This window comes from Carcharhinus amblyrhynchos, chromosome 9, assembly GCF_965287045.1.
Source record: "Carcharhinus amblyrhynchos chromosome 9, sCarAmb.v2.hapA, whole genome shotgun sequence".
NCBI classification, from domain to species: domain Eukaryota; kingdom Metazoa; phylum Chordata; class Chondrichthyes; order Carcharhiniformes; family Carcharhinidae; genus Carcharhinus; species Carcharhinus amblyrhynchos.
This window is the reverse complement of record NC_137332.1, coordinates 68900421-68925579: the sequence shown is the minus strand read 5'-3', so window position 1 is coordinate 68925579 and position 25159 is coordinate 68900421. Positions and strand designations below refer to the sequence as shown.

Sequence of the window (25159 nt, the reverse complement as noted above, 5' to 3'; positions counted from 1 at the left end):
GGCAAGTCGTGGGGGGGGGGGTTACAGATAGTGTGACATGAACCCAAGATCCCGGTTGAGGTCATCCTCACGTGCGCGGAACTTCGCTATCAGCCTCTGCCCAACGACTCTGCGTTGTCGTGTGTCGTGAAGACTGTCTGGGACGATGCTTATCCGAAGATCAGAAGCCGAACGCCCTTCCCTCCCCCGCCCCTTCACTACCCCCTCCCCCCCCCCCCCCGTAGCAACCATCGCGCATGCGCGGCGTCTCCTCCTCGGCTTTGCTAGAGAAAAAAAATAAATTATTGAAAAAAAAGTGTGCAGAATCTCTGTGGGAACACGAGGCTGTGTATTGAACGGGGAAAAGACATTTAAAACGGCCCGTGTTTGATCCCTTCCCAAGCAGTGGCAGCCGGTTGCTAGGGAACGGGAGCGAGGCCTGCGCGGGGCCCGGGGACGGTTTTAAAGCCTAAACCTCATTCCAAACCCGGAGGGTCACCATGAGTACCATGTGCGCCGACACCATCCTGATCGTCTTCATCTCGGTCTGCACCGCCCTGTTAGCCGAAGGTGAGTACAGTCGCTGCTGGGCCTGAAGCCCCGGAGCTCAGTTACTCACCGCTCCTCCCCCGGGGCTCTGGGGCTGGGGTGGTGCCGGGGTTTACCCCGGGATTAGGGATGAGTCTTACTGGCAAAATAAAGAATCCTATTCGGCACCAATGGTATTCGTGGGTGCGCTGTTCGGGATTTAACGCACTTTTTTTCTGGGGGGGGAGAGAGTAAGAAAAGATTTGCACTTGTCCACTCCAGCCCCTCTTCCCAAGGCTTTCATAGCCGGTAAGATCAGAGTGCAGCCACTGTTGTGGGGAATGCAAATTGTGTTTAGCAAACTGCCGCAAACAGCAATATGATAATAAACAGATACATATACTTCAGTGGGTTTGGTTGCCCCTTTTCCATATTGGTCAGGCCACACAGGTCCTTGATTGGTGCCATCTCCATCTGAGAGGGTACCTTGGCTTAAGATCTCTCAGCAGTACATTAAAGTGTTAGCCTAAAGATACTTGGGTGGAACTTGAACCCATAACCCTTTGGTTAGAGGCCTACCCACTGAGAACAAAGAGCAGTTTAATGCTAAAGAATGGAAAAAAGAGAATGAAAAGATACCCAAATGCCAGAATAACCCCCAGTCCAAGAACAGGGCCTACCACTCCTCTGACAGTAAAGAGAGCAAGATATGAAAAGGTTATAAGGCCTGCAGATTACTTGAACCAGTGAACTCAGACTTGAAGTGGGAGAGATGGGTTAGTAATAATGACATAAATACATGGGCTAAACTGGGATAACTCATACGTGTGTTAGATAAAGACTAGGGAGCAAGTCTAGTATAAGGATCTGGCATATAAAACCTTTTTTATAAAGGTCTGGTTAGGCACAACTGGAGCACTGCATACAGCTCTGGTTGTCATGCTTTCAGAGGGAGGTGAAGGTCTCTGAGGGAATGCAGAGGAGATTTGCCTGAATGACTTCAGGAACAAGGGTATATAACTGTAAGGTTAGGTTGGAGAAGTTGGGATTGTTCTTGGAGCAAAGAAGGTTGAGGGTGATCCATTAGACGTGTACAAGATTATTGTACATGTATGTAAGGCAGACAAAGGCAATGTGTCTTCATTAGCTGATGATACATGGATAAGGAGATGCAGAATTAAGGTTTTGGGCAAAAGATGCAAGGGGATGTGAGGAAGAATTATTTTTGCACAATGAGTATTAATGGCCTGGAACCTGTTGCCTAGGAAAGGGGAGGAAGTGGAGGTGATCAATGATTTCAGAAGGAAATTGGATGGGCACTTGAGGGAAATAACATAAGAACGTAAGAAATAGGAGCAGGAGTAGGCCATCTAGCTCTTTGAGCCTGCCCTGCCATTCAACAAGATCATGGCTGATCTGAAGTGGATCAGTTCCACTTTCCTGCTTTCTCCCCATAATCCTTAATTCACTTGTCTATCAGAAACCTAACTAGCCGTGACTTAAATATATTCAGCGAGGTAGCCTCCACCACTTCAATGGGCAGAGAATTCCAGAGACTCACCACCCTTTGAGAGAAGAAGTTCCTCCTCAACTCCGATCTAAACGGCTGTCTTGTCTTTACTATCAGCTTATTCTTTGATATGATCATCTTCCTGTGAAATATTGAACTCAGCAGGAATGATGTTACAGTTGGTTGTTCTCTTGTCCTTATCAGCCCAAGCCTTGTCATTGTGCAGGTCTTGCTGCATTTGAACAAGGTTAGGCCTAAGACACTACCTTGAGGAGCTCTGCAGTGATGTCCTTGAGCTGGGATGACAGATCTTCAACAACCATAACTGTCTTCCTTAGTGTTAGGTATGAATCTAACCAGCAGAGAGTTTTCTTCCTGATTTCCATTAACAAGTTTTCCTGGGATTTCTTGATGCCATGTTCAGTCAAATGTGGCCTTGACGTCAAGGGCAGTCACTCTCATCTGTTCTCCGGAGTTCAGCTCTTTTGCTCATGTTTGAACCAAGGTTCTATTGAGACAGGAGTTGAGTAGCCCTGGCAGAACCAAACTGGTTATTGCTGAGCAGGTGTTGCTTGATTGCACTGTTGACGACTCCTTCCATCACTTTACGGACGATCAAGGGTAGATTGATGAGGTGGTTGGATTTGTCCTGCTTTTTGTGTAGAGGGTATATATGGCCAATTTTCCGCATTGCTAGGTAGATTCCTGTGTTGTATCAGTTCTGGAACAGCTTGGCTAGGGGTGTGGCAAGTTCTGGAGCACGAGTTTTCAGTACAATTGCTGGAATATTGTCAGGGCCCATTTAATCTTTGCAGTATCCAGTGCTTTCAGCTGTTTCTTGATATGATGTGGAATGAATTGAATTGGCTGAAGCCTGGCGTCTGTTATGCTGGGAACTTTTGGAGGAGGCCAAATTGGATTATTCACTCGACGCTTCTGGCTGAAGATTTTTGCAAATGCTTTAGCTTTAGATTTTGCACTAATGTGCTGAGATTCCCCATCATTGAGGATGGAATATTTGTGGAGTTTTCTCCTCCGGTGAGTTGTTTAATTGTACACCAGCATTCACTGCTGGATTTAACAGATCTGATCATTTGGTTGTGGAATTGTTTAGATCTGTTTGTCACTTATGAGGTTTTTTTATATTGTTTGTCCCAGTCCTCTGGAACATGCTTTCTAAATGTACACATTACCAGAACTTGCATTCTTGACATTACCAATGAAGAAAATCCATGTGATTTCACACTTATGTTTTGATTCAGAAAGAGGTTGTGTTGATGTACCAGAATTCTGTTTAATTATGAACAAAATTATATAAATCTGTGGTCCAGGATAATACAGAAAATCTGGAACAAGTAGAAACTTTGATGCAGCTAACTGGTTAGGCAACTGGTGGTAGATGAATTGGAGAAAGTAAGGTTGTATACGTGACTGAGTGATGGTTTGTAATTGTTGAAATACTAGAAGGAAGGGCAAGAAGATACCTGTGGTGTCCAGTGGTTGAACAGCTGAATGTTTGGTATCAGGCTGATCTGGCAGCATCTGGGGAAGGAAAATAGTTCATACTTCAAGTTGATGACCTTCTGTCAAAACTTGGTAAAGATAGAAAGTGGTAGATTTTAAGCATGGGAAAGGGACAGTTAGAAATCCTTGAGCAGAACTTCAAAATGGGCATTCCTGGAACAGAAGTCACAGTGAGTAAAAATCTCATCCAAAGCTGAAATGCTGGAGATCTAAATTAAAATCAAAATGGTGGAAGTACTCAGGTTAGACAGCATCTTTGGAGAGAGAAGCGCAAGTTAATGTTTCAGGAGTGCTTGAAGATGGCATTCGAGTGGAGGCAGCAGCAGAATAGGGAGTGTGGGAAATGAAACTGTATCCTGTTTAAAAATTGGCAGTTGGAGGAAGAGAGAATTACTATACAAATAAGAATTACTGCTTAAATATATAAGTTTAAAAAAATTAAAGAATGATGACAACATGAATATTGTGACTAGTTGATATGTATAAAGGAATGTTTGCCTGGACGCAGAAGTGGTTGGTACATATGCAATAGAACAAAGAAAAGTACAGCACAGGGACAGGCCCTTCAGCCCTCTGAGCCTGTGCCTTCCACACACTGGCCTTTCTCAATATGTGGAGATGCCGACATTGGACTGGGGTGAACACAGCAAGAAGTCTCACAACACCAGGTTAAAGTCCAGCAAATTTATTTGGTAGCAAAATCCACTAGCTCCTCCTTCAGGCGCTTCTCGCTCCAAAGATGCTATGTAATCTGACTATTTCCACCATTTTGATTTTAATTTAGATCTTCAGCATTGCAGTAGTTCAGCTTTGGATGAGATTTTTATTCACTGTGACCTCTGTTCCAGGAAGGAGCAGGGACCACTCCGAAAGCTAGTGGATTTTCTACCAAATAAACCTGTTGGACTTTAACCTGGTGTTGTGAGACTTCTTACTTTCCCAATATGCCAGAGGCTGGTGGTTAGATGCCATTCTTGTATAATCTGAGAAATGGACAGGAAATAGGAAAGGTACACTGAAGTGATCAATGCATGCTGGGAGTACTGTTTATTGAAACTCCTGGACAGAAATAAAATTGTTTATTCCAAAACTTGAGACTGAAACTAGTTGTCAACGTTTTGGCTTGGAATTAGTTGATGAAATGCTTTCACCACTTTTTTCAAATTGTTTTTAAAATCTGTCGAATTACATTTGAAGTATGACTGGTGGTTGTTGACCTACAAATCTAAGTTATTCCAGCTAGTCTAGTTTTTCTACCTCCCAGTTGTTGTGCTTAATTTTCCATTTGAAATATTAATGACTGTTTTGCTGAAACTTCAACACTTGTTTATACTATCATCAAATTAAATGGTATCTTCTAGATCCTAGGTTTACAAACATTTTTGGAGACTGGAAATCATTGATTTAAAAAAAATAGGGTTGTGGTAGCATAGAATATTCTTTGTACAACAAATAATGTAGTAATGAATCTGACACAAAATCTAATTATCAATTAATAGAAATTTGAAGATGTAATAATTATGGTATTCCTTCATGGTGTCAGTAAGCCCAGATAATAACCAATGTTCTAGATTGAGGGCCTTTTTTAACATTTAAATTTATTTGCTTCTGTGAAAAATCTTCCAAGTGATAACATTTCGCTTATTCAGGACTTCTAAATATTTATACTGCAATCCCCTGCAATAACCAACAGTTGCTGTGGTGAGGAAATCAGCAAGTGGCAGAGTTATAACACTATTGTGAGTTTTAAAATGTATTCAGCTAGTGAATGGCCAAAATTAGAAACATACATGATGAAAATACTCAGTGGGTCAGGCCGCATCTGTGGAGAGAGAAATGGGATTAACATTTCATATTGTTTGACCAAATGTTAACTGTTTCTCTTTTTACTAATGTTCTTTGATCTACTGAACATTTCAAGTAGCTTAAGTTTTTATTTTAGATTTCCAACATTTGCATTACTTTGTTTTTGTATTGGTGATTGATCTGTTGCTTGTTGGTTCAATTTTCAGAGTAATGTTAGTGGTATTTTTGGTATCATTGCCTCGCAAATATGGTGCATAATTGGTAATGTGATCTTAGACTGGTATATTTTTACCACACAGACTTTGACAAAGGATTCAAACCATGTAAACCCTTAAAAAGTGAAGTATTTTAAATGATGGAGTGGTAACATTATCATTTATTTTTCTGTAAGAACAGGATAAGCACTCAATATTCAGGATGTAAAATTCAAAGTTAGTATCACTGAATTAAGCTTTCAGTTCTTCAGGAATGAAAATAAGTAGCAAAAACTCAACTTTTTTCAGATGTTACACCCCTATTTATAGCATGCAGCTGATTTGAGATAAGTGATAATGTAAGTGGCATGGATAGCTACTCTGTGATTAGCCCAGCTGCCATAGAAAAAAGTCAACATCTAAGAAGTCCCAGTAGAGTGGTGTTTAGCCATAGGAATTCAATCATGAAGCACAATTGGCTTAAAAATTTAAATTGCAGAATTGTGATGATGCAGGAGGAGACCATTTGGCCTATTGCTCCAAATGTGCATTGTGACATTCCCCTGGCTTTTCCCCATGTGTCTGCACATTGTTCCAATCAAATAATTATCCAATGTCCTCTTGAATGAATGGCTAAATCATGAGCAGTTATGTTTGAAGTGAAATTGACAGAACCATACTATTGTATCTTGGGAAACCACTGATATCAGGTACCAGTGCCGTATTGGAGGTCCTAGATATTTCGTGATCTAGATCAGGAAATGTTTTTGACCTTGGTACTTGGAGATCAGTTAGCTCAGGTGGCTGGACAGCTGGTTTCTGATGTTGAGCAACACCAACAGTGTTTTTTTTTCAATTCCCATTCTGATTGAGGTTATGCATAAAGGCCCTTCCTGCCTTTGCAATCTTGTCACTAGCCTGAGGTGTGGTGACCGTTGGGTTAAATTGCCACCAGTTCACTCCACCACCCCCTTCGAAGGGCAGAGAAGCCTGTGGTCACCTGGGACAATGGTGACTTTATCTTTACCTGTGTTATGATTCGGAGGTTTCTGAGCTTGTAGAGCAATTGGGGATATTGTCACAAAATAATAGAATGAGCCCTGAATTGTACAACCCAGTAACTTCCATTTCAGAGGAAGTGGAAATTGTTGCTTTTTTTTTGTGTTAATTTTTTTTTTATTTTTGTTTTCAGGTATCACATGGGTACTGGTGTACAGAACTGACAAATACAAAAGACTGAAGGCTGAAGTAGAGAAACAGAGCAAGAAGTGTAAGTATTAAATTGGGAAATGCATTAATGTGCTCTAGATATCATTTCGATAAAAATGAATTGTTTAAATTCTTTGCAAGATCACTTTGCGAAAAATCTCTGTGCCATACAATCTGTATAGTTGAGGATTTTGCACTTAATGCAGATGGACTTGCGGATGTGAATAAGTAAATCACGTTCTTGCACAAGCAGCAGGTGCCTGATACTGGGCAAAGTGTTCTGGGATCTGTTTCACTCCTGGACCTCTGTATTGAGCACAACCAACTTCTTGCGTCCTTCCCCACAGCACGGCCTTTTGCTCTGCTATGCAGAGCAGTAGCGTGTCTACGTCCACATTCTGCAACCCCCCCCCCCCCCCCCCCAGCCTTCCCCCTCAGCGCTGCTTACCATACAGTGATACTGTTTTGCGACCCCTCACGTTGATTCGGGGGAGTCAACTTGTGACTCTGATGGCGCAATATGTGCTCCTCTAACTACTTGGGTTGGTTAAAATAAAACATACTCAACCCCTCATAGGAGTTGCATCCTGCCATCCAAATCTAGGGACTTCATCCTGCTCGCAGCACCAAAGTTGTTGATGGGGTTTTCTTTGGAAGCTGTGTATTGCTGAAACATAAGCTAAATATAAAGACTCGCGAACTCAGTGTCTTGATCCGAAGAAGTGTCTTTATTCAATCAATACGTATTAGGAGAGGGATGCGGGAAGGATTCCAATCTCTCTCTAAAATTAAATCACATGAGCACAATTGAAATGAAATTTTCAAAGGTTTGCATTCCCTGCCCAATCTGTCATACAGACTGGATGGTCCAATTACATTAATACATATTATTTACCTTGGCCAATAGCAGTCTATCTCCTGGTGTAATTAAGAATTCATGGGCTAATTGGATCCAAAAGTTCTTCCTCTATCACTTAGCAACCTGCTTACGTACATCAGGCTGGTGTCAGACCATGAAAATTGATAACAAGTCACTTTCCCTGTCTGGCTGGCCATATCTTTATCACCAAAAGCTGAACACTTCCATTCATTGCAATTAGCACTTCTATTCATTTATAATCTCAGCAGTTCTCCAGCTGCAAAGACTTTACTCTGATAATTCTTATCCTATCATTACCAGAGAATGCAGTGTCTGATTTCACTATTTCCCGTTGTGCTGTGGGGTGATTGCTTTTGGCCAAAGCTCGCAAATATCTTTAAAACTACATTTCAAAATTACAATACTTGTTTAAAAATCAAATACTATTGATTATATATGTGGTTAATAAACAATACCTTTGCACAATATATGTAGGAGGCACATTCTGATACCTTTAATCTAAGGCACGTCTTGGTCCCTAACTAACCTACTTTGGTTTAAAAGCCCATTAAGCAGGGATTTCAGTAACCCCTGCTACAAATCCCTATGCAAAGTGGCAGTGGGATTGCCCTGCCCTCTTGGCACTGCCCCATACCTGATGGGCAGTGCCAAGGTGCCCCTGGGCATTGGCATTTTGTCCCTTGGGCAGTGCAAGGGAGCACAGGCTGTCACTGCCAGGGTGCTAATGCTCAGGGGCACCTGCAGCTGCCCAGGGTGGGGGGGAGAAATGGAAAGAGATGCCAGTGGGCCCAGAGACTTCAGTCCCAGGCCCACTAATTGACATTCAAATCATTTCTGTGCCTCCCCACCAATTTCCAGTGTGGAGCTGATGCCAGTGGAAATCCGGAGCTGGGAGAAACTAGTGTGGCAGGAACTCGTGTGAATCCTGTGCATCGCCTGGCACAAGATTCTCCTGGCCTGCTGTGCTTAAAAAATTAACGCAGCAGCATGGGAGAATCGTCATCGATAGCTCTAGTTCAGCTCTTTGTCAGTGGTGACCCCAAAAAATAAATAAGGGAGTGGAAACGACTAGCTTTTCCTTAGTGGTAATAACGTGGCACAATGTGAATATTACCTGTCACTTCTGAACTCTGTTTGGCTATCATCTGAGTCCTGCTGAAGGATGGCACGAGCTGCTTCATTATCAGAAGACTTGTGACAAACTTAACAGAGTGAATGACTTCAGTCCTGACCTATGACAGAGAAAAGGGCTGATCATAATGGAGAACGGTGGTGTGTTATTTTAGTGTCCACTTAGGTCAACTTTGATTAGCTTTGATTTCTCACTTTTTTTCTTAACAGTAGAGAAAAAGAAGGAGGCTATAAGTGAATCTGCTGGGAGGCAACAAAAGAAGAAAATAGGTAACGATTAGAGATTCACTTCAAAAACATGTTTTTGTAATAGTTATAGCGCTTTTCACATGAATCCAAGAGCACACGTCAGCTGGACTTTAATATAAAATACAACTTATTTAACTATTTATTAAGTTAGATATTCAAGTTGTATAGTCAAATGAACCTTGCAGTTTGAAATGGTAGTGGGTGGGGAAAGATTGACATAATTTGAGCCTTGATCCATAGGGCCTAGCTTTCATCTCCAGTGTTTCGATTCCTTTCACTTTTCCAATCTTTGTTTTATTTGAATTTTGATTTTCTCTCTCTCTGTCCTCTCCTCCTCCTCCTCCACCTCCACCACCACCACCACCCACCGCGCGTGCCACAAATCCATCAAATTAGTTAAGATGAAGAGTTTCTTTAATTGAGGGTGTTTGTGGATGGTGTGATTTACTTTGTATCATACTAAATTAGCATCGTAACAGTTTTCCAGCTGGAATTGCTTTGGAAGTTTGAATTTCTTGCTCACATCATTGTTTGATTTTTCTAGCATGGTGACCATATTTCAAATCCTTGTTTCATTGTCTTGTCAGTTGTGAGCGGTCTGCAGTCTTTTCAAAGCTGGCTCATTTTTTTTAAAGAAAATACAGCAAAGATAAGAAGGGAAGTATGAAATATAAATCAAGGTTGCACAGTAGGGAGAACCCCTGCGAATCTTGACCACAATTTGGTAGAAATTCTTTGTGTAGGAATTGCCTGGAGGCTGGGGAGGAGCAGGATATTGAAGCACTGGAGAAAGTGCTGAATTGAGAGAATGCATTGTTAGAAAGATTTGGAAAAGAGAAGATTAAGAAATTACCTGATAGAGGTCTTTAAGACTATAAATGGAATAGATGAGGTGGACGTGTTGGAATTGTTTCCAGTTGGGCTGACTCTGCAACAAGGTGACATAAAGATTAAGATGTCCAGAGTAGTTTATTTGTGCAGTGAGAATTTTGAACACTGCTAGATAGATTTGTTACAGTAGTGTGCATTGGTGCATTTAAGGGGCGACCTGAAGCACATATGGGAGAAGAAGATAAATAATGTGAAGGCAGGATTGAAAGAGATGATAAAAGGAGGAGGAGGCTTCTGCATGATAAGAACATAAGAAATAGGAGCATGAGTAGGCCATCTAGCCCTTCGAGCCTGCCCTGCCATTCAACAAGATCATGGCTGATCTGAAGTGGATCAGTTCCACTTTCCCGCTTTCTCTCCATAACCCTTAATTCCCTTGTCTATCAGAAACCTATCTACCCGTAACTTAAATATATTTGTTTCAGTGCTGTAGATTATGATATCTAATGAAGACAAGCTTGATAAAAGGATGAATTAGAAAAATGTGGACCGTTTTTAGATTGTTTGTGCTAGGTAATATTTATTACATTTCAGTAAAATGCTTAACTGTACACAAGTTTGACTGGTACTTTTAGCCTGCACCAATCCTTTTGATGCTCTTTTGCCCTTCCCCATTTTGGTTGATTTTCTCCCAATTATGGCTTCCTTCTTTGCTCCTGAAGTCCAAGTGCGCTGCAGGTTTGAATGTGTCTGGTACATAGTTGGTATAGCCACCTATCACCAGGTTTGGCTGGACTACAGCAAGCACTATCAAGCCTTGTTCTCCTCTGCCAAACTATCTACTAATCCAAGATCATCCTGGAGAGCAAAGCTTTATCCAGGTTGCTTTCTTTTTGGACTAACGTCTGTCTCCTTAAACCCCACTCCATCACCTTCAATAAGAAATATGAGGAGTTCATGGAATTCTTTTGTCACTGAGATTAAAGTCATATGTTCAGCTGTCTGTTGTTCTGCCAACTCTGGCATTTTGTACAATTTTTCCTCACCACCATTTCATCCAACCATTGACAGTTGGTCTGTTTGACCATCTGGGCACCACGGTCTGGAATTACCTTTCAACTCCTCGATATCGGCATCTTTCTTCCTCCTTCCAGATCTCCTTAAAACTCACTACTTTAACCAAGCTATAAGTCATCGGTCTGAATATCTGCTTAAGCTCTTTGCAGCACCCAGGGTTGCATTTTTTTTTTCCTGTGTTAAAGGTGCTGTGTAAAAGCAAATTGTTGAATGTGGTATTTTCTGCTTTTGGAAGGATTCCTATGCAGTTCCAGAATGTATTAATGCTGCTTGAAAGGACAATAGTACCTTTTATTTCGATTTGGGGTACTTATCACATTCTGCTTGTGGGGAGTCAGATCTAACTTTTATGAAAAATATTAGTTTTAACAATCTTCAACACAAGCACTTTTCTTCGCTTCCTGCTCCGAGTCCCTGTTTTAGACAGGTGTCTTCTGCTAGCTATAATTTACTGTGACTAAATGTATGAGCAAAGTTTTTTTTTGTCATCTTATTTGAAAGTGCTTGTGTTTTCTGATATACCAAATGTTGTATTTCCATTGTTAAGTTTATGGTTGCTGTTATGGTCTCTTTCAGTTCTTATGTTGATGCCATCCTTGGTTTGTGAACCATATTGTGCACCACAACAAACAAAATAATAAGCTGTTTTTCTTGAAGCAATGCTACTGTGAAAAATTTTCATTCATGTTGATAGCTGACTTCTATTAAGTTATTTTGTTTGATTTTGAGGCTTTTGGAGACTAATTTCAGTTTGAACTGGTTACTGCAATTGATACAATCAAGTTGCACTGCAGGATTCCTTGATAGATTGATTCCAGAATCCCACTTTTTTAAAAAAAAGACAGTTAATTTCAAAATAAGTGGGGGATTGACTTTTTAAGTTCATATAGTTACCCAGATGAACTGTTTGGGATATATCCTGATACTGCTGCCATGAATTCCCAGAACAAAGGCAGTTTCCATACACAGGATGAATCTTCTCTCTCTGCACCTACTTATATGTGCCATGCTAGAAAATAGTATGCTTGGGATTAACAGCTACTCTCTTTTCGTAATGTCAGCAACTGTGGTTGCTCTTTACATCCTCTTGTGTTTCCAAAGATGATAAACCTAATTTTATCTGACCTTCAGACCAGTATTTAAAGGGTAAAACTAATACCTGTTTTTAAAAATTAATTTGAGGGATCTGAGTGTCGCTGACCAGGCCAGCATTTATTACCCATCCCTCGTTGCCCTTGAGAAGGTGAGCTGCCTTTTTGAACTGCCTGAGTCCATGTGGTGCAAGTTACACCCACAATTCTGTTAATGCACAGAAATAGTAATATCCACAAGGAAAGTGGAATCTGTCTGCAAGGAGCTAGCTAATCTTTTTTTTAAGTGCGTATTTCTTTAAATTCTTGGTCAGTGGCAGGACTCTTGGATGATGCAGATGTTCAAGCACGTGTTTGTGTATAGTGTGTTTGCCCAAGAGTTGTTCATGCTGGGAGCAAGTAAACTAAAGACAACCATTTTATATAGTGACTAAATTTAGATCAACCCGACTTGTTCCCTTGTCAGTTTATAAGAGGGATTTTAACTGTTGCTTTTTCATGATTATTGTCATTTTAAATTGTTCCCACAGTACTATTATTAATAGAGGGTATTCTGCAGTGATTAGCTGTCCAGCCTGTACTGGTTTAAATAAAAACAGATGACCCAGAGAACACAAGCCTCAGTAATTAATTCAGTTCTATTTAATTGTAATTCTTCCAATTGGGATGCACAGTTTTAACATATTGCTGGCTCTAGTTCATTCCATGTGTCTCTGCCCAAAGGCAGATCCTTGTCTCACTGTCTACTAATGCCTCACCCTGAATTATTTTCTTGGTGGAGTTAGTTGGTGGTGGTTTACCGTTGCTCCCATACTCTGGGTCCCAATACCACTTTAGCCAGAACAGGGATCAAGCTCAGAAAATACTGGAGAATCTCAGCAGGTCTGACAGCATCTGTGGAGAGACTGGAGCCAACGTTTCGAGTCTGGATGACCCTTCTTCACAGATGCTGTCAGACCTGCTCAGATTTTCCAGCATTTTCTGTTTTAGTTTCAGATTCCAGCATCCACAGTATTTTGCCTTTATACAGGAATCAAACTGTTGGTTGGTGATATTTTGAACCACGTGTTAGCCATCTGGCCAACTGAACTAACCAACTCTATGCTGCTGAGAAGCTGTAATAAATATATGCTTTCAAGTTACTTTCAGTAATGTGTACTCCATGCCCAGCCAATTGCGTGGTTCCTACCACATTGCAGCAAGTCATGATTTTGTTAACATTGACATGCTGTGAGACAAGTCTGTTCTAAAATCAGTTCCTTAAATGTTGAACACTTCAGTACATTTTGCCCTATTTTGTATGTGAAAAATGCTTTGCTCTTGAACAGCATTTTTTTTAAACTCTCCTCCTGGCAGATGTGCATTTGTGAAGTTACATGCTCTAAAACAGGATACAAAGTGTGAAAGTGTATATGCTCCAATACAAAAAGGTCAATTTAACTTTGTTGACGTTATTTTCAGAGAGACAAGAGGAGAAATTGAAAAATAATAACCGGGACCTCTCAATGGTAAGTAAAAAGTGTTTCCAGGTTGGACAATTTTAGTAATGCTGTTCAGCCAAAAAATACAGTGATTTAATTAGTTCAGTACTTGGTTACTTCCATTTTATCAATACTTTCATCAATGACATAAGGCATTGAAGGAAGCAAATGTCAGTGGAATTGCATTTTGTGGCATCTTCTCTTCAGGCAGTAGCCGTATTTAAATGTATAAAAGTGTATAAAGGCATCTTACGGATTCAGGCATAATATGGGTGCAACCTTCCTTTTACTCTTGTACTCTGTTCTATGACATCATGGAATCTATTTCCAAATTGAGCAATATGAAGTTGTTTCTTGGGAATTACTTGTTAATTTTATTCATTTTCCTTTTTAGGTGCGAATGAAGTCTATGTTTGCTATTGGATTTTGCTTCACAGCTTTGATGGGCATGTTTAATTCCATGTGAGTACACCTGAAAAAATATTCTGCTTCTATTAGTTTTTATATTTATAATTGTATACAGATTATTCTTTAAGTCTGTACCTGAATATTGAAACTCTGTTAACCCCAATGTGTGATTGGCTATTTTCCACAATTATGTGTGCAGCATACTATCATGTTTTTAGCATTAATTCTGCAATTTGGATGCCCCTATAAAGACTTAATGCTATTCACAAAGTTGCATGTAGATAAGGGAGCCCACGTCACCCAATTAAATTGTTCTTTCGTCAAAAGAAATGAATAAATTAATGATGCTCTTTCCTCTTTTAATAATGTTGCTGCTGACAGCAGCACTGTGTTAAATAAAACAGTGCTGCTTTCTCTGGTACCATGTATTCAGAGAAGCTGATGCTTGCTGCCATTTTTTCTCTGTCCACTAGGCAATAGCATGCAGCCCAGTGGTGGAGTTTTCCAGCTTTGAGTCCATATAAACCTTTTCCAACTACACAATCATGCCTAGCACCTAGAATACAAGTTACAAATAAGTAACTTACAAACACTAATGACAAATTTGCAAATATGTAATTGAAACAGCTACTAAAGTGATAAATGCAGCGTAATTAATGCATTAGAAACAATTCAATCTCTGCTGCTGAGTCAGCCTCACTCATGTATTTTCAGTGAGTCATTTGCATTGCATTGCACAGGAAGCAGTTCAGTGTTAATAGTGCCCATCAGTTACACAATGTCAGCATGGGATGACTTATATTAACTATTTGGCCTTTCTCTCTCTGAGGCACCTACCACCCCTGTGTCCCAGTGATTGTAGTTTCCAGAAATAATATGCCAGATCTTTGGGAATTAATTCATTAGAATCTTGAATTTGACTTGATATCAAACATTGTGGCTTAATTTCAAAAGCCACACCATGCCAAACAGTCAAGTCTCCTAAAATATGCAAGGAAAAAATTAGTGGCTGCTGTGTGAATTTCTCCACGGCCACCAGGCTTTGGCTAATTATTGTGTATTACAGATATTGCTTTCACTCTCTGTTCTTTGCTTCCACCCAGAGAGTGTACATCTTGAGATTTAGTTACCAACTTCTTTTTGGTAATTGTTAAACCTGGGGTTCGGTTGTTCTATGATTTGGAGCTTGGAGTTTTTTGAGGAAACTCCTATTTTATATATTTGCATTTATGAAGAGATTGATATTGTATTACTGATAATGTCTTTTATGAATGAATACTACTATCAATAGAGTAGAATATCTGGAGAATAAAGTTTCATTTCCTATGAGATGTATGCATTTGAATACGCAAGTGCTACAGAACTCATGTCGTGAAAAATTTGTTTTTAAGGATAGTGCCAAACCCCTTGGAATGTTGCTTTTACTTTGATTTGATTTATTATTGTCAGATGTATTAATCTGTAGTGAAAAGTATAGTTTCTTGCATGCTATTCAGACAAAGCATACCATCCATAGATAAGAAAGGAGAGCGTGCAGAATGTAGTGATACAGTCATTGCCAGGGTGTGGAGAAAGATCAACTTAATGTGAGGGTGGTCCAGTCAAAAGCAGGGAAGAAGCTGTTCTTGAGTCAGTTGGTATGTATCGTCAGACTTTTTTTTCCTGATAGAAGAAGGGGAAGGAAAGTAGGTCCAGGGTGCGTGAGGTCCTTAATTGCTGGCCGCTTTCCTGAGGCAGCGGGAATTGTAGACAGTATCAGTGTGTGGGAGGCTGGTTTGAGTGAAGTTTTGGACTTTATTCATGATCCATTGTAGTTTCTTGAAGTCTTGGACAGAGCAAGAGCCATATCAAAATGTGATACAGCCAGAAAGAATGCTTTCTATGGTGCATCTGTAAAAGTTGGAGAGAGTTGTAGTGGACATGCCAAATTTCCTTAGTCTTCTGAGAAAGTAGAGGCATTACACCGTTCTACACTGAGCAATTGCGTGCTTCCTGTTACAGAGGAAGTATTTTACAATTACGAAATATCTGAAAACAAGAAATGCCATTTTATAAATCTGAAAATTAGTTGAGAGAATTGTATCAACATCCACTTCAGTCAAGCCTTTGGCACTGTGAACAAGCAGCTGTTGAGAGGAATTACTTGATAATTGTAGTGTGCCTTTTTGTGTTCATTGATGTGCTGTGACCTAAATCTAAAGCACGCAGTGACGTTAATACCAATTGCTGTAAGGGTTTAAAACTGTTTTTACTTTTCATGATCAAAGATTGCAGGAACCTGGTACAATGAGCTACATGCCCCTCTTTCCCACATTTAGTCAGACAATGCAGAGGTCATTGAGTCCGTGTCAGTCCTCCTGATACAGTTATCTAATTAGCTCTGCAATTTTTTTTAGGTATTTATCCAATTCCTGTTTTGAAAGCATTTGCTTCTGCTACCACCCTTTCAACCACTGCATTCCAGATCGTAGCAACTCAGTGTACACAATAAAAACTCATCTTCCCTCTGGCCTTTATCCAAATATCTTAAATCTGTGTTCTTTTTAATACATGCTGGCTGCAAACCTAGCATTCTGTTTGCACGCAAATCAAATGCTAATGTTTGTGCATTAGATGCTAATGACATATGGGCAACAAATAGATTCATCCACAGATTGATGTCTGAACAATGGGCGGGATTTTATGGCTTCGCTCATCCCAAAAATGTAAAATCCCGCCTGAGGGCAAGGGACCTTTCCGTTGTCTGCCCCTCAGCCACTCCAATTCCTGTGGCGGTAAATTTCTGGCCAATGTGTTGCAATATTACAAATGCTCAATTTGGACCAGCACATTTACCAGAACACTGAAGACCAGTGGTAGTAATGAAGGCCTTTTTTATTTAAGTAAAGGTCCTATTGTAAAAAAAATCTTTTTACTTAATTGGAACTTTTTTATTGTGTGAGACCTGCACCATATGATCTGGTGGCTTCTGATTAATATAAATGAAACTTAAGTTTCAAATCGACCGGTAGAATAATCCTCCATGACTCTCCCTTGGATATTTTCTCTTTCCCATTGCACCAATTTTTACTAGGCCAGAAAGTCAGAGGGTGCAATTGGCAAAGGGGCCAGAATTACACAGTATGTCATGATCTGAATATACTACTTGGTATGGTGGTGGAAGCAGACTCAGTAGTATCAAAAGGGAATCAGCTAAATAATTGAAAGGGAGAAAATTCTCCCTTTGAGAAGGCCAATCTGACCACTGTTTTCTCACTGATGTATAAATCGTATTCGATGATACCAAGATCTACTGGTTTCAGTGAACAGAGATGTGTGCAAATTGTGTGCTTGTGAGGTTCAGAAGTGGTTCACAAAAGGGAACAGGGCTATAGGGAAAGGCAGAAATGAAACTAAATGGATGGAAGAGCTGGAACAGGCATAATGGGCTTGAATGGCTTCCTCCTGTTTGATTCTAAGTGTGCGATCAAATTGCAGATGCACTATAGTATCACACTGTGACAAAATACATCAGGACTGGAAAGTGCAGTACTACCAACTCCATTAATCTTAATAAAACTGAATCCCATTAAAAGCAAAGGACGTTTGGGCCCATTGAACCTCATCCTTTTTCACCAGTGCTGTCTGCACTTTGATTTGATGTGTTCCTGAGTCTTGGCAACTTAGTCCACGAGCTGGGGCAAATGAATTCCATTGGCATTTATCTTCTTTCATTGATTTGTAGTAGATGAATTTTATTGGCCTAGAGATTTAAGAAGGCCAGTCTGACTACTGTTTCCTCACTAATATATAAATCATACATGATGATGCAAAGGTCTGTTGGTTTCAATGAACAGCGATGTATGCAAACATAGCTCACAAAAGTTGAGTCTTGTATACTTTGGACTTACTAAAATGAGTTAAACTAGAAGTGGAATACAGTAGACAAAGAACAACACAGCACGGGAAACAGGCCCTTCGGCCCAACGAGCCCGCGCCGCCGTCCCATTGTCTCAGTGACCTATTCATGATTTTAGTCTATGCCTAATGTGCGAGGATCAGGGAGGTCCAATATAGGGACAATTTGTTACCCAATCAAACAGCCTAAAAGCGCATCTTTGGGATGTGGGAGGAAACCGGAGCACCCGGAGGAAACCCACGCAACCATGGGGAGAACGCGCAAACTCCCACAGACACAGGCCCAAATCCATGTGTCCGCACAGCAACAGAGATAGTCTCTGAGCTGTCATGTTGCCCTCGAGATGGTCCAGTTTAAGCACACTAATGACATGAAGCAATAGGCAACTCCCGAAGCAACATCCAAGAGCAGCCCACTACAACCTGCCGCATGCATGCCCCTTGCTGGTCAACAAGGTGGACTTAAATGCCTGTGGAGACAAAAAATTCATTATTAAACAGGCAAAGACTGTAACATCCCTGAGGCAAAAACGGAATCCCAAGCCTACAATGTTTAGTAAGGCCTGCTATATCCCCCTATATGTAGACCGCTCATGTGGCTGTCTAAGTGACTCTTAAACAACCCTAGCGTGCCTGCTTCCACCACCTTACTCGGCAGTGCATTCCACACCCCCACTACCCTTTGCGTGAAAAACTGCCGTCTAATATTTGTCTTATACCTAGCCCCCCTCACCCTAAGCCCGTGACCCCTCGTTCTATCCATTTCTAATAGCGGAAAAAGCTTACCACCATTTACTCTATCTATCCCCTTCATAATCTTATAAACCTCTATTAGATCCCCCCTCAGCCGACGTCTCTCAAGGGAAAACAGCCCAAGTTCGTTCAATCTTTCCTCGTAAGACAGCCCTTCCATACCAGGCAGCATCCTGGTAAATCTCCTCTGCACTCTCTCCAGGATCTCTACATCCTTCCGGTAGTACGGCGACCAGAACTGGACATTTTAAATGAAATCGTATTCAGTCCCAGAGGGATTGATAACAACAGGCTAGACTGTTTCTGTTACATGTCTGTCCTTTTCAATGAATCACAAACATCCTCCTTTCTTTCAAAGCATGCTTACAGTAATTGTACTGTTATGATGTCCAGTTGCAAAGTTTTTGAGTTTGTATGGCACATTATCTAATTGAATAGGATAGCACTGTGGGAGACATCCACACAGCGGCATTGTCCTTGTAAGGTAAATGGCACTCTGTGGGAGAAAGAGCCCTTGATGTGTTAAATAGTATTTACTGTCCATGTGAGATTTGATTTCAGCAAATTTGAGAATAAGTATTTGCTTTGGAAAGATTTTGTTTATTTCATGGGATGTGGATGTCACTGGAAGATCCAGCATTTGTTGCTCATCCATAATTGACATTGAATTGAGTGTCTTGCCAGGCCTTTTCAGAGGCAGTTGAGAGTCAGCCACATTGTAGTGAGTGTGGAGCCACATCCAGGCCAGATCAAGTAAAGATGACAGATTTCCTTCCCTAAAGGACATCAGTGAATTAGGTGGGTTTTTACAAAAATCTACAATGTTTGCCATGGTCACCATTACTGAGACTAGCTTTATAATTCCAAGCTTATTAATCAAATTTATATTTCACCAGCAGCTGTGGTGAGATTTGAACCCGCCCCTTAAGCATTAAAACTCTGCCCTTAGATTGATTGGTCCAGTGACATTTATCACCAAGCCACTATTTCCTTCCAAGTGTTGGAAGTCTGAGATGAGGTTCCCTTCTAATTTATTTGATGTTTACCAATCTGCATAGAATTTAAGAACCAAAGAACAATAGAGCGCAGGAGAAGATCATTTGGCCCATCAAGTCTGTGTTAACTCAGAAAGCGATCCAGTTAGTTCCAGGCCTGCTCGTTCCCATATACTTTTAATTTATTATTTTTCAAGTATTTATCCGATTCCCTATTGAAGTCGACTGTTGAACCTATATGCAGATATCTTATTGGGCAGTGTATTTCAACCTCAGCAGCTCACTGCATTTAAAAAAAGCACTCCTGCAAATCAGTTTTGTTCTGTCATGCTATTGACCCTACAGTCATTGGAAGCAGTTCTTCTTTGCGCTCTTGCTCTTGATCTTCCATGATTTCAAACATCTCTATTAAATATTGTCGGAATGTAAGGTATTCAGAACTCTTCTTCATGGGCATAATGCCATCTATATTATAAAATCCTTTTTCTTGCTGCTTTCAAAATTGCTGAATTTTGTACATGTTTCAGGTGCTGCACGTGATTGACATTCACTACTTTTCCCTTCCCATTGTTTCTGCTCCTTCCTTCTCCCACCACATTTTTTTATTTTGTAATGGCCTGGGAATAAAAGCAGAAGACAATAGTGTTAAGTAAACTGAAATTTTAAGGCGCCTTCAGGAAGTCACACAGCACTTTACAACTGAGTTATTGTTAAAAAAGGCTTTTGTTTAGCATCATTTCTTATCTTAGTCCTGATTCTAGATCTGGTTTAATTTCATTAATGTTTATTTCACAATGGGGATTCCTGCATCAGAACAAGCTGTTCCTGCTCAACCACAGATCTGCAGTTATTTGCAGGGGTTGCTAGGTGGTCTGGAACCCTGACTGAATTTTTGCCCCACCTACCATCTTTCAATGACTCCAAAGGCATGAAGTGCAAACTGAGTTAACTTGAATTTCTTCTTAGTATGTGCCACTTGAGTTGCACAACAAGAAATATCTTTACGAGCAGCAGTTAGGGGAGTTGGTTCAAAGCTCTATTCTAAGCCCTATAATGTCTGCCTTGCAGTATTGTTTTGTAACATTCACCGTCGCTCGACTTTTCTGCAGCAGCAACTTAGCTAGTCCGTCATCTGTACCTTTTTCCCCATAATCCAGCACATATTTCTTTCTCAGGAAGTATTTATTCAATTCCTTTTTGAAAGCTACAGTTGCATCTTCCTCCACCACGCTTGGGCAGTGCGTTCCAGATCCTAACCACTTGCTATATACAAAACAAAAATCCTCATGTCACCATTTGTTCTTTTGCCAATCACCTTAAATCAGACCCCTCTTGTTCTTGACTTTTCCTTGGTGGAAAATCTTTCCTATCTGCTCCATCTAGATCCCTCATGATTTTGAAAACCTCTGTCAAATCTCTTATCAACCTTTTCTAAGGAAAACAGTCCCAGATTCTCAAACTTCTGTGCATCTGAAGTTTCTCATCCCTGAAACCATTCTCATAAACCCCATTTCCTTCTGCATCTTCAGATGCCTCTCATCCATCCCTAGTGATTTATCAACTTTAGATACAGCCAGCATTTCTAATCATCCTCCTCATCAGTTTTTAGCCCTGATCCTCAGTTAATTTGAGTGTCATCTTGGTGTGTACCACTTGAGTTGTACAACAAGGAATACCTCTCTCCTAATTCATCATTCACTGTGATTTGGGCAGCATTTTCGTCTTTGGTAAAAACGGATATAAAGTACCTCAATCATGTCCTTTGCCTTCATGCATAATCCCCCTTTTGGTCTCTAATCAGTCCCACCTTTCTCCTTATTACTCTTTTTATATTACAAACCTATAGAAGACTTTGCCTTTGTTCAAGTATAACCCTCTGATTTTTCTTGCTTGGAACACCTGAGGACTTTTATGAATTATCACCTCCAAATGTTGGTACTCTGGAAAATAATGGTCACTTGCTTGTGGTGAATACTTCAGGACAAATGACTGAAGGGTTATTAGTTAGGGCTGCCAGTCTTCAGGTCTGATTTTATTGCCTGTTCCCAGCTTGATTTTTTTTTTTAAGAATATATTCATTGCCCTCATCACCACCAATGTCATTCCAGTTTTTGAGATGTCCCCATTATTCAACAGTGCAGCTTTCAAACATTTTACTTTTATTTTTAAAAAACTTAATTGAATATTTGGCAATTGATTTTGGTGGTTCATGAACCTCAATTCTCATATTTTGGTGCAGTAACCCTAATATACAATTTTTTTTGTTTTATGATATCATTATTCTTTGACAGAACCTTTTACTCACTATCATGGACTGGAGTGGAGCTGCAAGATAATTCTCATTTATCTTTGTAAACGTGTTTTCGTTTTACTTTCTGGCCACATTGTTTTTAATGCAACTTGTTTTCAGTTTATTATGTCTTAATAGACCATAGAGAAGGGATGATGGGGAATTATATTAAGCTGAGTTTAAGAGTCCACAAACCACATGCTTTGGTCTCATAGTTTTAAAAGGTTTTCTGAGCTCCCTTAAAATTCACTTCCTTGCTTTTTAAAAATTGCTAAATAGGCACTATACAAGAGAATTTTGTGATTTCCTGATCACTCCAGGTGCTTTAACTTGTCCTGCCTCAAACTGTTTTGTGTAATTTGAGGTTGTTTTTTCTTCTCAGATTTGATGGAAGAGTGGTAGCTAAGCTCCCTTTTGTGCCTTTATCATACATCCAGGGATTGTCTCATCGCAACCTTCTTGGCGAAGATTACACTGACTGTTCTTTCATCTTCTTGTACATTTTATGTACAATGTCCATTCGACAGGTAAGCATGCATCTTTCCAATCAATAAATTGCTGTGTTACAGGCATGAAGAGTGCAGGGGGGGAAAGAAATGTAGATGTTAAACACAGCATGGCACCAGACTGCCAGCAGAGATTTGGCATGCAAATAAAATCAAACACACTATTAATCTATAACTTTATACATTTATGTGGGGCAAAGACTAAGCTTTCTTTAGTTAGTACAGGCTCTCAAACTTGAAGCTAACAATAATTAACCTCACATGATGATATGATTAAGGCCAATGTTGTTCAGTTCAAACTAACACATTTTGTCATGCTATTGTTCGGTACATTCCAGTGTAAACTGTTTTGTTACAGAATATGATAATGCCTGTTTTAAACTAATTGTAAATGTCTTAGAAGTTATTTCACTTTACAATGTATCTGCTCGATTTACCTATACAGTTTCACTCGTGTGTCATTAGTGCAGGATTTCATACTGTACTAAATTTCTGTATTCTCAAATTGAAAAGAATTAACAGGCTAAAGTACAATAGATTTTTAAAAAATAAGTTTGCCTTCTATTCACTTTCTATTCAGCAATATTGAGTGGAATTTGAGTCAGATTAGATTTGCTGAGTTTTACTTTAAAATCTAGGGTCACGCAATTCTTGTTTACTCACCACCTTGGAAGGGAAGGAAGAAGTGTAAATCCTGCTTGAAAAGTTGCTTCTGTTTCCTGTGTTTAGGGGTGGGTGGTTTTATCTGCTTATGTGCATGCATGCTTGTGTGTTTGTGTTGTTCGTTCTTGCTGCAGAAATCTTCATTTCACATTTTGTAAAATGGATAACAATTTTGCACATTTTGATATTCAGCAATTCGAATCAGCCCTTCTTGATGTTTACATTAAGAAATTGATAATCCTTGTTTGCAATCCATATTGAACTGAACAAACATTTGAACGAAACACACTATTTTACCTAATGCTAGTTAATCCACAGATATATGCAGGAACTTTGTTTACATTCTGTACTTGTGGGCTGTGGCTAATGTAAAAAATACCTCAGAGGGACAAATTGGCTAAATGGGCAGATGAACTTCAATGCAGCGAAATGTAAGGAGATGCATTTTGGTAAAAGAAACTTGGGGATATAATTCAGCTCAGTGGTACAACTCGAGAGGCAGGAGCAGAGGACCTCAGGATTCAAGTGCATAATTCTCTTGAAGGCAGCCAGGCAAGTTAGAACAGTTGTTAAGAAGGCTTATAGGATCTTTGGGTTTATAAATAGAGGCATAGAGTATAAAAGCAAGGAGGTGATGCTTCACCTTTACAAATCACTGGTTAGACTGCAGAATTATGTTCAGTTCTGGACAGCTTTGTTTAAAGGAGGATGTTAAAATACTTAGGAAATTTACCAGAATGATACCAAGAATTAGGAATTTTAGATACAAGGAAAAATTGGGCTCATTCTCTTTGGAGCAGAGAAAATTAAGAAGTGATCATACTGAGATGTTCAAAATTACGAACAACTTTTGACAGCATAAAAGACAAGTCTGGTTCCAATAATTGGTGGTTCCACTCAGGGGCCACAATTTCAAGATGGTCAGCAAGAGAACTAGGAGTGAGATGAGAAGAAACTTCTTACTCAGAAAATTGTTGGGATTTGGAATGCTCTGCCTGGGACAATGGTGGAGGAGGATTCCATAGGAGGTTTTGAAAGAGAGCTGGACACACATTTGAAAGTGATGAATTTAGAGGTCTACGAAGATGGAGCTGGAGAATGGGACTAACTTTATAGCTGTTTTGGGAGATGGTATAAACACAATGGGCTGAATGGCCTCTTTCTGTGCTATAAAATTCTACGATTCAATCTTGCAGAATATTATGAAGCCAACAGCACTGAAAGCTCACTCAAATATTTTGTGTTTGTGTTGTCAGTGTGTTTTATATTAAGTTTAGATTGTCTGTTAAAAGGTAGTCTGTTACTGATTTTCATTATTCAAATATGTGTTCTTATTACTGAACTTGATCTCAATTAAGATTCAATTTTAAAATTTTCTTTCTGGTTTTCATAGAATATTCAGAAGCTACTCGGTCTAGCTCCTTCACGTGCAGCTACCAAACAAGCTGGAGGATTCCTGGGACCTCCACCTCAAGCAAGCAAATTCTCATGATCTAACTGTGTAGTATTGCGCAATATCTACCTACTATATGTAGCAGTATAATTTGTACTTCACACAGCTAAACAGTTTGAACTTTGTCTAGTAATGATTGAAATGCAAAAAGGCTGGTGTGTAAAATTGAAATGTTTATATGACATTAAACTGCCATTTTTAGGATACAAAATCAGAGACCAGTTAAATCGTTTGCTACCTGGTTGTTATTCAAACAAATGACAATGTCATTAGGCTTAAAATATTGAAATATTAAAACAAGTTACGAACAACAGAAGTTGTTTCTTTATGGTTATATTAGGTTTGATTTAAATGTGTAATTTCAACACGAGCATGTATGACCTGAAACAGTTTTTTTTTGAAGTATTTGTCCATTAAAAGGAAGATTAATTTGTGTAATGTAACTGATATCCAAAATAATAAAAATGTTAATCTTTCAAGATCCAGTTCTGATAATTTTTGAATACAGCAATAACAGAAGATAGATATGATTTTGACTCCACTTTACAAGTTGCAGTTAAAACAAGTTGTTGTCAGGTGTTACTGCAATCTTTTTTAAAATGTCTGTTTAATCCCTGCTATAGGTGGGATGCTTTGAGGAACTGAAAATAGGAAGGGAGGAAGAAATTACATGGGGTAGTGGCTAGAAAAAGGTATTTTTCCAG

At 39.7% G+C, this 25159-nt stretch overlaps 1 protein-coding gene across 1 annotated transcript; it reads left to right on the top strand.

The window, feature by feature from the left end:
- Positions 1 to 220: 220 nt before the first annotated feature.
- On the top strand, positions 221 to 24936 carry tmco1 (transmembrane and coiled-coil domains 1). Its single transcript, XM_080196623.1, has 7 exons — positions 221 to 549; positions 6734 to 6811; positions 8972 to 9031; positions 13471 to 13517; positions 13885 to 13952; positions 22216 to 22360; positions 24396 to 24936. Exons 1-7 carry the CDS (start codon positions 480 to 482, stop codon positions 24492 to 24494), a joined length of 567 nt encoding a protein of 188 aa, XP_080052749.1. The 5' UTR covers positions 221 to 479; the 3' UTR covers positions 24495 to 24936.
- The last annotated feature ends 223 nt before the right edge of the window (positions 24937 to 25159 follow it).